We start from the raw sequence: 14,929 nt of genomic DNA, 5'->3' as shown, positions 1-14,929 counted from the left end.
TCCTCTGTGGGATTTTCAGGCAAGAATACTGGAGTGGGTTGCCATTTCCTTATCCAAGGTGATTTAAGTATATCAATATCATAACTGTCATACCTAACACTTGCATAGTAGTTTATAATTTATATATTTTTCTTTAAATCATGTAGACCATAGTTATCAACTGTAGTTTCAGGTTGGACAAAACAGAAAGAATGAAACAAGATTTTATTCTAAGGGAGACAGATCTTGTACAAAGAATTATTTCCTGAGGATGAAGGCTGTCACTGTAATGGTTTCCTTGGTGATGTTCCTGATTTACCTTTTCTAGGAATCCTTAATAACAGCATAGACTCATTAGATGAGCTTGGTCTCATTCATCAGTCAAAATGAGAAATGGTATAAATACACATGAAAGTATATATAGGCCCTTCCCTCTTACAGATGAAGCAAAAAAAAAGCACAGATATTAGAATCAGACAGCCTTGCTTGTAATCCTGACTCCATGTCTTGCTTGTTGGGTACCCATGGGCAGCTTATGTGATGCCTCTTCCTTTATCTTTAGAGAGAGCTTGGGAAGTGTTAAGGGATAATATGAAGTTTCAAGATGATTTAATAATCATTTGTCTCCTACATCCTGATGCTTCCTCTGAGACTTCCATCCTTCCCTAATATTCTAAAATTGAAACTTATGAACAAGAGAGAATATGGGACCAAGGATAAATTGAAGCCCAATATAAGACTCACCTTTTCCTAAACCCATTGAAGTGAAATGAAGTGAAGTCGCTCAGTCATGTTCGACTCTTTGTGACCCCTTGGACCGTAGCCTACCAGGCTCCTTAGTCCATGCGATTTTCCAAGGAAGAGTACTTGAGTGGGTTGCCATTTCCTTCTCCAGGAGATCTTCCCGACCCAGGGATTGAACCCGGGTCTCCCACATTGTATGCAGACGTTTTACCATCTGAGCTACCAGGGAAACCCATTAGTCTAGTGTAAATTTTTAGCAGCATTTATAAGTCTAAAACTAGTTAAGTCAGCTAAAATCACAGACCATCTTTTTTATAGCTGACCAGATGAAATGTCAGATTAATCTCTATGATTTAAATTAAATTTATGTAAGAAACATGCAATGGAGTTTTTACATACCAGGACAGGGTTACAGTATTAAGATCAGAAAATATGATAATAATAATAGTATTTATTAATCTTTACTGTCACTTCAATATTTAAGGAAATATTAGGAAAAGACACTTAATCTTTATTTCCCATTTGATAAGCTTTATTTAAATTTTATTCCTTTAACTACTTTGTGGTATTTAGATGAGCTATTGCCTTACTACTACAGAAAAGCACAATTAACATGGATTGATCTGTGTCTCTTTAACAGGGACAAGTGATCCATACGTGAAGTTTAAAATTGGAAGAAAAGAAGTTTTTAGAAGTAAAATAATACACAAGAACCTCAATCCTGTGTGGGAGGAGAAAGCTTGTCTTCTTGTTGATCATCTTAGGGAGCCATTATATATAAAGGTGAGCCATTTATTTGTTTTTCACTAATGTAATCTGATGTAGAAACTCTCATTTAATGGTTTTTTAATCATGTCTCTCTGTCTGATAAGTTTTTCCACCAGAGATATATTCTGCTATACTCAATTCTAATCTGTTGGTGATAGGATAGAATGAGCTATATTCACCAGGGGGAGCTCATAGGAGCATTTTTCTTCCAGACAGTTCTATTTCCAGGCATTTTTAGGAGGACTATGAAGTTCATCTCCTGCTGCTTGCTGCAGTTAATGAATTTAACACACTTTGGGAACATATAAAAACAAGTCTTCATGTAATAGAGCAAGAATAAGATCTTGCACAGAACACAATCTTTGTGTTTAAGAATTGTTTTAACATCAGGGGTTTACCATTCCTGGCTGCAAACAAAATGCTTTACTTGGAAGGTGAGGAGGTTAAAGATAATAGAGGGAGAAAAATGCCTGTCTCTATTGCATTATCAAAGATGAAAAAAAGAGTATTTCCTCTCCTTTGATGTAGTTTTGGAAAAAGAGAAAGAAGAATTTATGGAAAGAGTTAACCATATTTCCTCATTTTACTTTCAAATAAGGAAAAAAATAACTGACTTCCCTTTATTCATGTCTCTGGATACTTATTTTCTTTTCAGCTCCTATGTTCTGACTATCCATCCAGTGACCAAACCTTTCTATACTTTGACCGCATCACATGCCCCATCTTTTTCTCACACGAGCCCCAGATCTCACAGGAGCCCTGCTTCAGCAGTCCCTGCACTTCCTTCTCCTCCTCAAACCTTCGCTTGTGTTGATTCCAGTCATTCCCCTTTCCACAAACAGGGAAAAAGAATCAAGATATTATTAGCATTATAGCAGGACAGTGTATAAAGTTGATGACAAGAGAATCTCCAAGTATAGAGTTAATAAGTTTCTAGAAGTCATTTTGGGGCGAACAGACCTATATTTACATAAGAAATAAACCTGTATTTGCACAAGAAACTGTCTCAAGTGGACGTTGGTTAAAGGGCCCTAAAAGAATGTCGTGTCATAAACCAGTGACCCTCAATCCTGACTGTACATCAGAATTATCCCTAAAATTTTAAAGAATCTAGGGATCCAAGTCTCTTTCCCAAAGGTTCTGATTCAGGACCTCCGAGTTGGAGTCCAGGCCTCTGTTTCTGAAAATGTATTGCTTTGTATAGAATATTTAAATGTATAGATAAATAAATTTAAACTGTATAGATAGAACTTAAAATTTTAAATGTATAGATAAATAAACTCGATCAGAATAAGGCATTTCTTGTTCTGAACTCACTTGAGAATGAAGAGGGGTATTAGTCCCAATCAGCTTCTACCTAATATTACCTAATGTTTCCAACTCATGGAGCAGAGGGTCTAAAAATGTATTTCTTTGTATAGAAACAAAATGTATTCTGTTTCTATGATGTATTGTTTGAGGAGGGAGACGCTTTTCTAGACATTTGAATGGAAACACCTGAATAGTTGGAATGGAAATATTTCACAACCATAAACAGTAGAGCACCCAAACAAAATTATTTCAGAGTTAGATGTTTGTATTATCTTACATGCTCTGTCTTGAATGGTTCAAAAGTATTTCTAAGTGCATGAATAAAGAATCTCAATTGTTTTAGACAAAAAATAAATAGTAAAGCAAACATGGCTGTTCAGTTCAGTTCAGTTCAGTCGTGTCTGACTCTTTGCAACCCCATGAATCACAGCACGCCAGGCCTCCCTGTCCATCACCAACTCCCGGAGTCCACCCAAACCCATGTCCATCGAGTCGATGATGCCATCCAACCATCTCATCCTCTGTTGTCCCCTTCTCCTCTTGCCCTCAATCTTTCCCAGCATCAGGGTCTTTTCCAATGAGTCAGCTCTTCACGTCAGGTGGCCAAAGGATTGGAGTTTCAGCTTCAACATCAGTCCTTCCAATGAACACCCAGGACTGATCTCCCTTAGGATGGACTGGTTGGATCTCCTTGCAGTCCAAGGGACTCTCAAGAGTCTTCTCCAACACCACAGTTCAAAAGCATCAATTCTTCAGTGTTCAGCTTTCTTTATAGTCCCAACTCTCACATCCATACATGACCACTGGAAAAACCATAGCCTTGACTAGACAGACCTTTGTTACCAAAGTAATGTCTCTGCTTTTGAATATGCTATCTAGGTTGGTCATAACTTTCCTTCCAAGGAGTAAGTGTCTTTTAATTTCATGGCTGCACTCACCATCTGCAGTGATTTTGGAGCCCAGAAAAATAGAGTCAGCCACTGTTTCCACTGTTTCCCCATCTATCTGTCATGAAGTGATGGGACCAGATGCCATGATCTTAATTTTCTGAATGGTGAGCTTTAAGCCAACTTTTTCACTCTCCTCTTTCACTTTCATCAAGAGGCTCTTTAGTTGTTCTTCACTTTCTGCCATCAGGATGGTGCCATCTGCATATCTGAGGTTATTAATATTTCTCCCAGCAATCTTGATTCCAGCTTGTGCTTCCTCCAGCCCAGCGTTTCTCATGATGTACTCTGCATATAAGTTAAATAAGCCGGGGGACAATATACAGCCTTGACATACTCCTTTTCCTATTTGGAACCAGTGTGTTGTTCCATGTCCAGTTCTAACTGTTGCTTCCTGACCTGCATACAGGTTTCTCAAGAGGCAGGTCAGGTGTTCTAGTATGCCCGTCTCTTTCAGAATTTTGTACTTGTTTTCAACTTATGGATAAAGACCATGTGAAGTTATTGAGTCTTAGAAAGATGGAATCTGCAGTCACAGCTTCATCATAATACTAACTACCATTTACAGAGCACTGTGCTAATTGCCAGACCTGCATTGTCTCATGTAATCCTCTCAATAACCCTGTAAGTAACTCTTCTCACCTCCATTTTACAGGTGAATGAGGCTCCCAGAGATGAAGGGTTTGCTTAAGTCCTCCCAGCAATCAAGCAACATAGCTTCTGTTTTCCATTAGAGATAACTAGTTGCAATGGGCGCAGTTAGGTTTTGTTTTATTTATTTTATAATGTCAGTTTTATGACTTGAAGTTTAATTACTCTTTTATAGTGAAATGGTTGTTTTGAAACTGCCTAGGTGTGCAATGCGTCATAGACATACTTGTATGGGTAGCATCTTATATCCTGGGCCAAGGTACCTGGGTACCTGTGTGAGCTGAGCACCTTTCCATTGCCTATTCCCATTATGTCTTCTCACTTCACTCACATGCCGCTCTCTCTCACTGTCTTCCTAAGCATTTTACATAAAATAGCGGTTCCCATCAGTCCTGTTCCCTCCAATCGTTTTCTCCATGGCGCTCACCACCACCTAACACGTTTTTTTATTGTCTGCAGCCCATCATATATTAAGGATCCCTCCCTTTATTTTGTTCACTGCTGTATTTCTAGTGCCTTAAGCAGTATTTGGCACATTGCAAGTGCCCATCAAATGTTTTCCAAGTAAATGAATGAATCAATATATAAATCGTTTGAACTACCCCAAATATAAACTCCCCTGAAGTCATAATTACCTATGAACATTTCATTCATTTAAGCTAATAAATTGCCATTTCTATTGAAGCCAGTGTGAGTTGAGTTTTCTGTTACTTGTACCCAAAAGCATTTTAACTTATGCATTTCCTAATCCAGTTTCCATAGAAAACAATTGAATCAAGATGATAAATAAATTCATTGATCAGAATAAAGCATTTCTTGTTCTAAACTTGCTTGAGAATGAAGAGAGGTGTTACTCAGTCCCAATCAGCTTCTACCTAATATTACCTAATGTTTCCAACTCATGGAGCAGAGGGTCTGTGAAAGTAGGGATCCCTTATAAATTGTTCACATTTGAATTCCCAGTGCTTTACCCAGAGTGGGTGCCCAGATTATATTTGTTCAATTTAAAGATGTTCTGTGTCTGAAATCCGTTACAAGAGATGACTCCGAATTCTTCCTAGTCCTGGCATTTGGGGGCAAGTAAAATAAATATTTTAAGCTTTGGATTCCTTATCTGACAAATGGAAGCAATGCTTTTTTCACTGAGTTGTAAAAGAGTGAAATTTATTAAGAAAAATCTATATGATGTGTTTAAGGCAGTGCCTTATATATGGTAAATGTTGGATAAACATTAATCATCATTAACTGTACTTATTGCAGTAGGAGTACTTTCTTATTTCTCTCTTCTATGCTCTGTATTTTCTGACATTTCACCTAGAGCAATAAATTGACATATAAATTGACAAATACTTTATAGAGCTTGGCTGCAAATTTCATTGCTAACAGTTTCATTAACGGATGGATTCTGGTGTTTGCATTCTTCCCCATGTTAATGCCTTTGCTGATTAATAGGAATTGAGAACTAATGTAAACATCTAGCATTAGGATGGTAGAAAAGACTCTCCCCATGAGACTAAACAGAGTTTGAATGTTGAATCACCCATCTGAGCTGTCTATACTGATCAAGTCACTGGATTCTCAGCTTTCCACATTATATGTGTAGATGTACCCCAGGTGTTCTCGTGGGTTATAGGTTGCTGTAGTCTCCCCAAGATTTTAATCCTTAGGTTGATACAACTAGAAGAGATTTCACAAGAGAGATTTCTCTAATTTTGGTGTATATTTTATGTTGTAAAATACACTACTGCAGCCGTTTGCAAATACCAAGGTGTCAGGTGCGTAAGATATGCCGCTGAGCGGATGACTGAAGCTCAGAAGTGTAATTGATCAAGGAGAATATTTATTGCAGGAGTGCTGTGCTTTCTACAACAAATGTACTCCTGAAAGGTTGTATGTAAATCAAATGACTATAAATTGAATAATTTAAAAGGCATTAGAGGAGCTTATAACTTAAATAAATCCCTTGTGACTCTTCTGATTTAAGAATCCCTTTGTAATGCAAAGTATGTATTTTTTGTTTAAATATCAATTTTCTACACATTAAGTTTTTTTTGAATTGCAGTACACATATATTACTAGAGGGAAAGAAAAAGTAACTGATGCAGGATTTCTGTATATACTATTCCCTCTGCTTAGAGCTTTCTAGCTAGTGTGTCAGGAATTGGGCAGAACAGTGCTGACCAGTGGATTCTCATAGCCTGGAGAGTGCAACGGTCTGGCTCATCCTTTTAAGATCAGACTTACCTGTTCATGCTCATTTACAGTGTGCAATACAGTGAATTTCCATTTGAAAAGGTCAGGCACACCGCTCTAAACTTCATCTAGCAGCAGTTTTTCAGTCTTCAAAGCTTTTCCTGATCTCCAATGTACTTTTTTTCTATTTCATACCTTGTTCTTGTCTTTACAACAGTTATTAAAATTTGTGATTGTAACACCTGGGCACTTCCTTGAATATCACCTGTCTCTCTCACTAAACTATAAGCACTGACAATTCACCACAGTTTACTGAGTGCCTAGCACATTGTCTGGCACATGATAAGTATTTAATCAATGTTGGCTGAGGAATTTCGTGAGTAAGAAAATGTTTGTGTGTGTTAGTTGCTCGGTCATGCCTGACTCTTTGCAATCCCAGGGACTGTAGCCTGCCAGGCTCCTCTGTCCATGGGATTCTCCAGGCAAGGATACTGGAGTGGGTTGCCTTTCCTTCTCCAGGGATCAAACCTGGGTCTCCTGCACTGCAGGCAGATTCTTTACCATCTGAGCTTTACCAGGGAAGCCCAAGAAAATGTTTAAATGGATGGAAATTAGCCAGCTCTTGTTTACTTAGAATTCTTTGAAAATGGCCCTGTCTGATCTAGCTCTGCGTTCTCTGCCCATCTTCCCTCCAGTCTCCATCTTTCTCAATTTGCGTCAGCCACACTGGCTACTGGCCGATTCTTGAACATGCTAATTGCTCACTGTTTCCTTCGCCTGAACTGCTCTTCCCATTCTAGTTGCTTAATCCTTCTCATCATTGCATGCTCTACACAAACACACTTCCTCCAAGAGGCCTTCCTGGACTCCAGTATAAAATAGCAGCTCCCAACACACTCCCTTACGCTTTTGTCTCCATGGCGCTCCTCGCAGAACTCTACATATCTATTCAGGTTGTTATTGGCTCTCCCAGCTGTGAAACGTAGGATCCAGAAGGTTCAGCACATTGCCTGTCTTGTTCATCATAGTATGAATGTGAACCATGAAAGGCACAAAATAGACACATGATTTTGACAGAAGAAATACAACCTTTTCTTTTTCTGTCTATTTGTTGTTATTAGTTACATTAATATTATCCCTGAATAATTGCTTGTGACAATAAAAACTTAATTTAAGCATAGTATAAAAGCATAAAGTGCTATAGGCATAATATCTTAGTGTTTACTTACTATATATGTTTAAAATAACATTTTCCTAGAATGTCACAGAATATGTCTTCAATGACCTGAAAAACATACAGAAATTGGAGTCCTGTCTTCATCACCTACAGCCCATTATGAAAGACATATTTGTTGAATTTCATACCAACTCAGTTTACCTTTCAGTAATACTAATACACCTTCTATAATGAGGGGTAAATATTCTTAGCCTGTGGTTCCCACATTTTTGATGATTTACTATATTTTATTTGATTTTGTTATTCATTTTCTGTAAAATTCTATTTTAAATCAGTAATTTAGTTACAAAATTAAATGTAATTCCCTTTTAATGTTTTGTGAGAACTTAGCATTTCAAAACATAAAAACAGAATTTTAAAAATAAATCTGAGGAAATTGTATTGACTCTGGTCACATAGAAAAACTATTGTATAATGAAGATGTTTTCATTTAAGGTTTATATTAGAATTGTTCATAATAATGTCTATGTCTTTGGCTCGGTAGGTGTTTGACTATGACTTTGGACTGCAGGATGACTTTATGGGCTCAGCCTTTCTGGATCTCACACAATTGGAGTTAAACAGGTAACTTTTACACTGTCGTAACCACTATACCTTGTTGTGAAGCTAGACCTTTGCAGCAGAAAATGTCAATAGATCTGGGTTCTTGTTGCTGTTCTGTCAATCATGGTTGAGAGTCTTCATACTAGCCAGCCTTTGTCAAGTATATCTTTCTCACTTACTCAGTGGGAATAATAGTAGCTTCCCGCACTATCTCATTGACAACAACTATTCAGCAAAAAAATTCTTAAGACACCTACTTTTTTTTCCAGAATGTGCCAAAAACCAGGAATCTAGACTGACACAGTCTTTGCTCTCACATTGCTGGTGTGGTTGTAGTGAGGCATGAAGAAGATTATACATGTTAATCATAATCATTAATTTAAGAATGAAACTACCATTTGATATTGATTGGTATTGATTAATATACCACGGGTCCTAGCTCCGTCAGTAAAACATCTGCCTGCAGTGCAGGAGACCTGGATTTGATTCCTGGGTTGGGAATATCCCCTGGAGAAGGAAATGGCAACCCACTCCAGTATCTTGCCTGGAGAATCGCACGGACAGAGGACCCTGGTGGGCTACAGTCTGTGGGGTCGTAAGAATCAGACATGACTTAGAGACTAAAACATGACCACAGAAGAAAAAGTAGATTTTCGAAGCTCCAAAGCAGTGTTGAAATGGGTTGCAAAGGAAGCTGTGAACTCAACTTTGGTGGTTTTAGAGATCTTTTAGATGATCGTATTATATATCATCTAGCAGGAATAGTGGAAAGCAGGAAAGCAGAGCAGTGGGCCAGATCACTACTTTATACTTTACATGTAAACGGAATAAATAGTAGAGCCCTTATGTGTTACAGTCTGAGCATGATGGCATCTAATTTGTCTTCCAAAGTCATTTGTGCCTCACGCGGGACAAAAGAGCAGCCTTTTCCTTACTTCCTACACGTCCTGCATTCTACCCCAGAATCTAGCGCAGGCCATTACTCGATTTACTCAGGGTGATGGCTGGCTCCCCGCCTCCCCATGCCTGTCTTGAAGGTGTTGTTTGTGGTCAGTTATCATGAAACACCTCCAGCTAGAATGGACTGTGCTGCTCCTCTCCGAAGGCTACCATTATTTTCTCCCTAGACCCTGCGTAAGGATCTGCAAATTATTAACATAAAGCAAAACTTTCTCTTTTTTGCTGTTAAATATAAATTATTGCTGAAAAATATTTTAACTAGAAAAAAATGGGGATGGTTAAAAAAAGTTCAAAGATTATACGTAAGCATTTGATGTTTACTTTGCCACATTCATTATTTTATGAATTTAGTGGACTATTCCCTCCCCTCCCAACACATTAAACATTAAGTTACCACTTTAAAAAAATCACACATTCATGTATGTCATTGCATTCTGTGTATAGAAATCAGCAGCTTTTGGGTATAGACAGATGGATAGCAATAGCAGCCATATAAATACTTAGGCTGCTGTATAATGCATTAAGGTATTGTGTTTGAAGAAAACAATAATCATCGTAAAGCAATTGCAAATATTCTTAAATCTTTATCATGTAATCATTATAGAAATGTATCAAGGTTTTGCTGTTAATTTTTAATGTAATCATTATTATAGGAAAATGATCCAAATAAAATTGTAACCCCATGTAAAGACATGTGTGTATACATATGTGTATATAATATGTGTGTATGCACCAGTATGTATTATACACATATATAGTATAATGACTAATGTGCATTTGTTAAAAGGATCAAGTTGTTACTCTCAAAGCATTTGCATCACAGCCCTTATAATTTTTGTATATTATCAGTTTGCTTGGTTCCTTATGCTTCAGTTAAAACCTCTAACATCAAAAAACCATCCAGATTTCTCACCGCATCATTCCTTGAATCGGTGAATTAAGAATCATGTGAAAGAGTAGCCTAGGATTATAAAATCTTAGCATTGGAAAGTAGCTGTGGTTCCCCCAAATTGCTTGGGTACATTTGTAAATATATAGATTTCCAGACCCCAGGCTGGATCTACAGCACCAGAGTCATCATGGGTAGAGTTCAGGATTATGCTCTTTTTAAAAGCTTCCTAGTTGATTCTGAAGTGCAGCCAGGATTGGAAGGTTTTTTTGGACCACCTTTCCCATCAAGCCCTTTCCCCAAGACTAGAATCTGGCTTTATCATTCAGTAAAACTTAAGCTCCATGAAGACAAGTGTCTTATATTTGGGCTTGACCTCTGATTTTTACCCAGAACCTAGTACAGTGTTCATTTCCTGTTTTGTGAGTTAAATGAATAAATGATTGAACAACCAAAGGAACATTCCTAATTTGCTAGCATTTCAAGATTCAAGTCTGATGCTAAATGTTCTGCAGTCACTTAGGTTAATGGAGGACATGAACCCTTTTTTTCAGTATTAATTAAAATATGGAAACAAGATATTATTGTCAGTTGAAGGTATATTTTGCATTATTTTCCAAAAGTTATTGTGGGTAATATTTAGTAATTCATAATCTATCCTCAGAGATACTTTTCTAATTCTGAAGCCTTCTGAGTATTGATCACCTGTTTTAAGTGTTGGTTTCCTTGAATTTCTGAACCTAAAACAGTATTTAGGCATAGGTTTAAATAGCCAAAAATAGAAGCATTATTTTAAATATTAGTAGCTCAGTTAGTAAACAATATGCCTGCAGTGCAGGAGACCTGGGTTCGATCCCTGGGTCAGAAAGATCCCCTGGAGAAGGAAATGGCAACCCACTCCAGTACTCTTGCCTGGAGAATCCCATGGACAGTCCCTGGGCTACACTCCATGGGGTCGCAAGGGCCAGACACAACTTAGTGACTAAACCACCACTGTTCATTGTTTTAAAGTATGTTTATAATGTATATCAAGCAAATTATATGTTATATTTTCCTCTTCTCCTGCTCATCTGTTTACTTTAATTAGACTCTACCTAGAAGGGTGGGGTGGGTGGGGGATGGACGAAGGCTCAAAAGGAAGGGAATATACATATACTTGGAGCTGATTCACGTTGTTGTATGGCAGAAACCAACACAACTTGTAAAGCAGTTATCCTTCAATTAAAAATACATTTAAAAAAATCATACTCCTGGTTTAAAAAAAATTCTGAAGACCTAAAAGGAAGGTAGAGGTCAATAAATGACCCTCATTTAGTTGTTGGGCTCAAATTTGTAGAAAATAGCTACTCTTGCTTTCTGTGTGTTAAGAGCTCATGGAGACGTGCCTTACAGGTTTCTCTGTACTTCCTTCTGGTACTTTCTTGGCCTTTCCAGTAACTCCATGACCTTTTAGAGCCCCATGAAAGACTGAATGTGTGAACCCAGTTATCCATTTGGCCCATGATTTTATTGGATAACTTAATAGGTTGATGGTATTTTAATAACAAAAACTATGCCAGGAAATTAAAGGAAGGCAAAATTACTTTTCTTCTTAAAAATAATAAATTGTTGATATAAGATATACTTTGGTTTATTCATTTAATGACTGTTTATAACCTTTTTAATATTGTATATATATTTTTTTAATTGAAACATAATTGACATACAATGTAGGTTTCAGGTATACAGCATTGTGGTTTGACATTTATAGGCATTACAAAATGATTCCAATAAACGTAGTAACCATCTTTCATCATACAAAGTTATTACAACCTTGTTGAGTATATTTTCTGTGCTGTACATTACATCCCCTGTATTTATTTAATGAATGTAAGTTTATGTATCTTAATCCCCTTCATCTATTTGATCTGTTCCCCTGCTCCCTCCCTTCTAGCAACCGTTTGTTCTGTGTATCTATGAGTCTGTTTCTGTTTTGTTTTGTTTGTTCATTTGTTTTGTTTTGTTTTAGATTCAGCACATAACTGAAATCATACAGTATTTGTCTTTGTGTGACTTAATTCACTTAGCATAATACCCTCCAAGTCCATCCATATTGTTGCAAATGGCACGATTTCGCTATTTTTATGGCTGAGTAGTATTCCTTTGTATATGCATACCACATCTTATTTATCCATTCATCTGTTGGTGGAGACTTTGGTTGCTTCCATACCTTGGCTATTGTAAACAATGCTACAATAAACATAGGAGTGCCTGTATCTCTTCCAATTAGTATTTTTGTTTTCTTTGGATAGATACCCAGGCAGGAGTGGAACTGCCTGATCATCTGGTAGTTCTATTTTTAATTATTTGTGGAACCCCCATACCATTTTCCATAATGGCCTCGCCAATTTAAATTTCCACTAACAATGTACAAGTGTTTCTTTTTCTCTACAATCTCACCAACACTTATTTGTTGCTTCTTTGGTAATTGCCATTCTGACAGGTGTGAGGTGATATCTCATTGTACTTTGCTTTGTATTTCCCTAATAATTAGTGGTTTTTGAGGATTGTTTTGTGTGTCTGTTGGCCATGTGCATGTCCCTTCTTGCAAACATGTCTGTTTAGGTCCTCTGCCCATTTTTAAATCCAATTGCTTAGGGTTTTTTGATATTGAATTATATGAGTTCTTTACACATTTTGGGTATTAAACACTATTGGATGCTACCATTTGCAACTATCTTTTCACGTTCCGTAGATTGCCTTTTGCTACTGGTTTCCTGCATGCTCAATATCTTAACATTTTATATCATAGGCCCACGGATGTGACCTTAACACTGAAAGATCCCCATTATCCTGACCATGATCTTGGAATCATTTTGCTGTCAGTCATCCTTACCCCTAAAGAAGGAGAACATGTGGTAAGTTCCCGCAGAGTCTGGTTGTAGCTTTCTTGCTCCTGCTTGTTTGAATGTTGTTAGCCTTCTCTGAACACAGAGGTAATATTAAAGAGAAGCAGCGTAAGAAAGTCTGGCCTTTTCTTTGTTTCTATGAGTATCTTGTGTATCAGCAGTCTAGGTGTATCGCGTCTTTTGAATTCAAATTTCTTATTCTGTTCTCTAGGTCAGGACCTCTTCCTGTAAATAAGAGACATATTTGCATGTTTTATCATAATTTTATTTTCCAATTTCAGACATGTTATATTGTAGCGAACAGTGATATTCACTCAGGGATTATATTTACTGGTGAATTGAATATTTTGAATTCCACCTAGAGATATCCAGAGCCTACTGTTTTGATTGTACTGTCAAATGTACCATAACAAAGAAAATGAGGTGAAATTACAATAGAATTTCTGCTTTCTGGTATTGTTTGATGAATGATAAGTGAGTACTTTTCATCTTCTTGGTGGGCTTCCAATATTGGCAGTACCAATTTTCTAGCCTTGGCTGTCTGTACTTCCTTGCACACCATGCTACTATGAGAAACTGACAAGAGATACAGAAACTCCAGCACTGTTGAAGCGACGGTAAAAAAAAATATATATGCAGGTTTGACCTGCATCGATATGCTTGCCAGTACACTTTCTGCCTCAATTTACCAAAGATTATTTATTAGACTCAGGGTACTTTCATGTACTAAGAGCTATTCTCATTAATTCTGATTGCAACACATTTTAAGAGTAGACATATTTAATAATTTTTAGGCAAATTTAAACACTCTTTTTCAGCAATATGTGTATTGCTGTCTTAAAATATTGCATGATTAAAGTTGGTATATGTTTTCTACTGGAAAGGTATTAATATTATTGGCATTTTCCCCTAGATTGTAAGTAAATATAGCGAGTTACAGTTTCAAATGGGGAAGCGTTTTAAACTCATTGAGAAACTCACCTTTTGCAATGGACTTTTCTCTATCCTTTTTAAAATTAAACAATGAGCATACCTATTCACATATAATATTTGTTAAGTATGATTTAAGTCTCTATACTTTATTCAGTGAGGAAGAAAATGTTCTTTTGAACAAGTGCTATCTGATAAAGCTACATTGAGAACTTAGCAGGGTGAAAGAATGTATGTACGTTCATAGGCATGGTCTCTTGTGGGCAAATGAAAGGGTAGGTGATGTTTTTTCACAGAGAACATTTATAAATACAATTTTGAAAGTCACCAATTCAGAATATAATATTTCACCCAGTATAAACCAAGGAGTATATCCTATCTGGCTAGTCCATACACAGGAATAAAGTATAAATATTCATTTATTCTTTTATTCAAATTAATCTGGTATTCATCAGGAACCTGCTATGAGCTAAATCCTATGCTAGACCCTTGATCTTCCCTGCTGGCTCAGTGGTAAAGAATCTGCCTGCCAACGCAGGAGATGCAGGTTCGATTCCTGGGTTGGGAAAGATCTCCTGGAAAAGGAAATGGCAACCCACTCCAGTGTTCTTGCCTGGGAAATCCCACAGACAGAGAAGCCCGGCAGACTATAGCCCGTGGGGATGCTAAAGAATCAGGCACAACTTAGCAACTAAAACAGCAACAACACGCTAGACCTTTAGGATTCAGTAGAGCTGAAATGCAGTGGAGAGCTCAGAAATCAAACGATCCCAGAAGGAGATGTAAAATGACAGCTGTTTTAAGTGCCATGAAAGAGAAGTGACGTGCTGCTGTAGAGAAAACAGAGGTGAATTTGTTCTAGTCATGGGAACAGCATTCTCTAAAGAAG

General features: G+C 37.2%; 1 protein-coding gene across 1 annotated transcript; it reads left to right on the top strand.

Moving 5' to 3' along the window:
* Positions 1-1,363: 1,363 nt before the first annotated feature.
* LOC113888709 (multiple C2 and transmembrane domain-containing protein 1-like) lies at positions 1,364-13,119 on the top strand (the record flags this gene model as incomplete). The annotated part of the gene is made up of 3 exons (XM_027535739.1): positions 1,364-1,506; positions 8,315-8,394; positions 13,014-13,119. Coding segments are annotated over 3 exons (329 nt in total), but the record flags the coding sequence as incomplete, so codon positions are not given.
* Positions 13,120-14,929: the final 1,810 nt, after the last annotated feature.

The sequence above is a fragment of the Bos indicus x Bos taurus genome, unplaced genomic scaffold (assembly GCF_003369695.1).
Source record: "Bos indicus x Bos taurus breed Angus x Brahman F1 hybrid unplaced genomic scaffold, Bos_hybrid_MaternalHap_v2.0 tig00001174_arrow_arrow_obj, whole genome shotgun sequence".
Lineage (NCBI taxonomy): Eukaryota > Metazoa > Chordata > Mammalia > Artiodactyla > Bovidae > Bos > Bos indicus x Bos taurus.
Note: the sequence above shows the minus strand (reverse complement) of the source record. Positions and strands in the feature narration are given on the sequence as shown.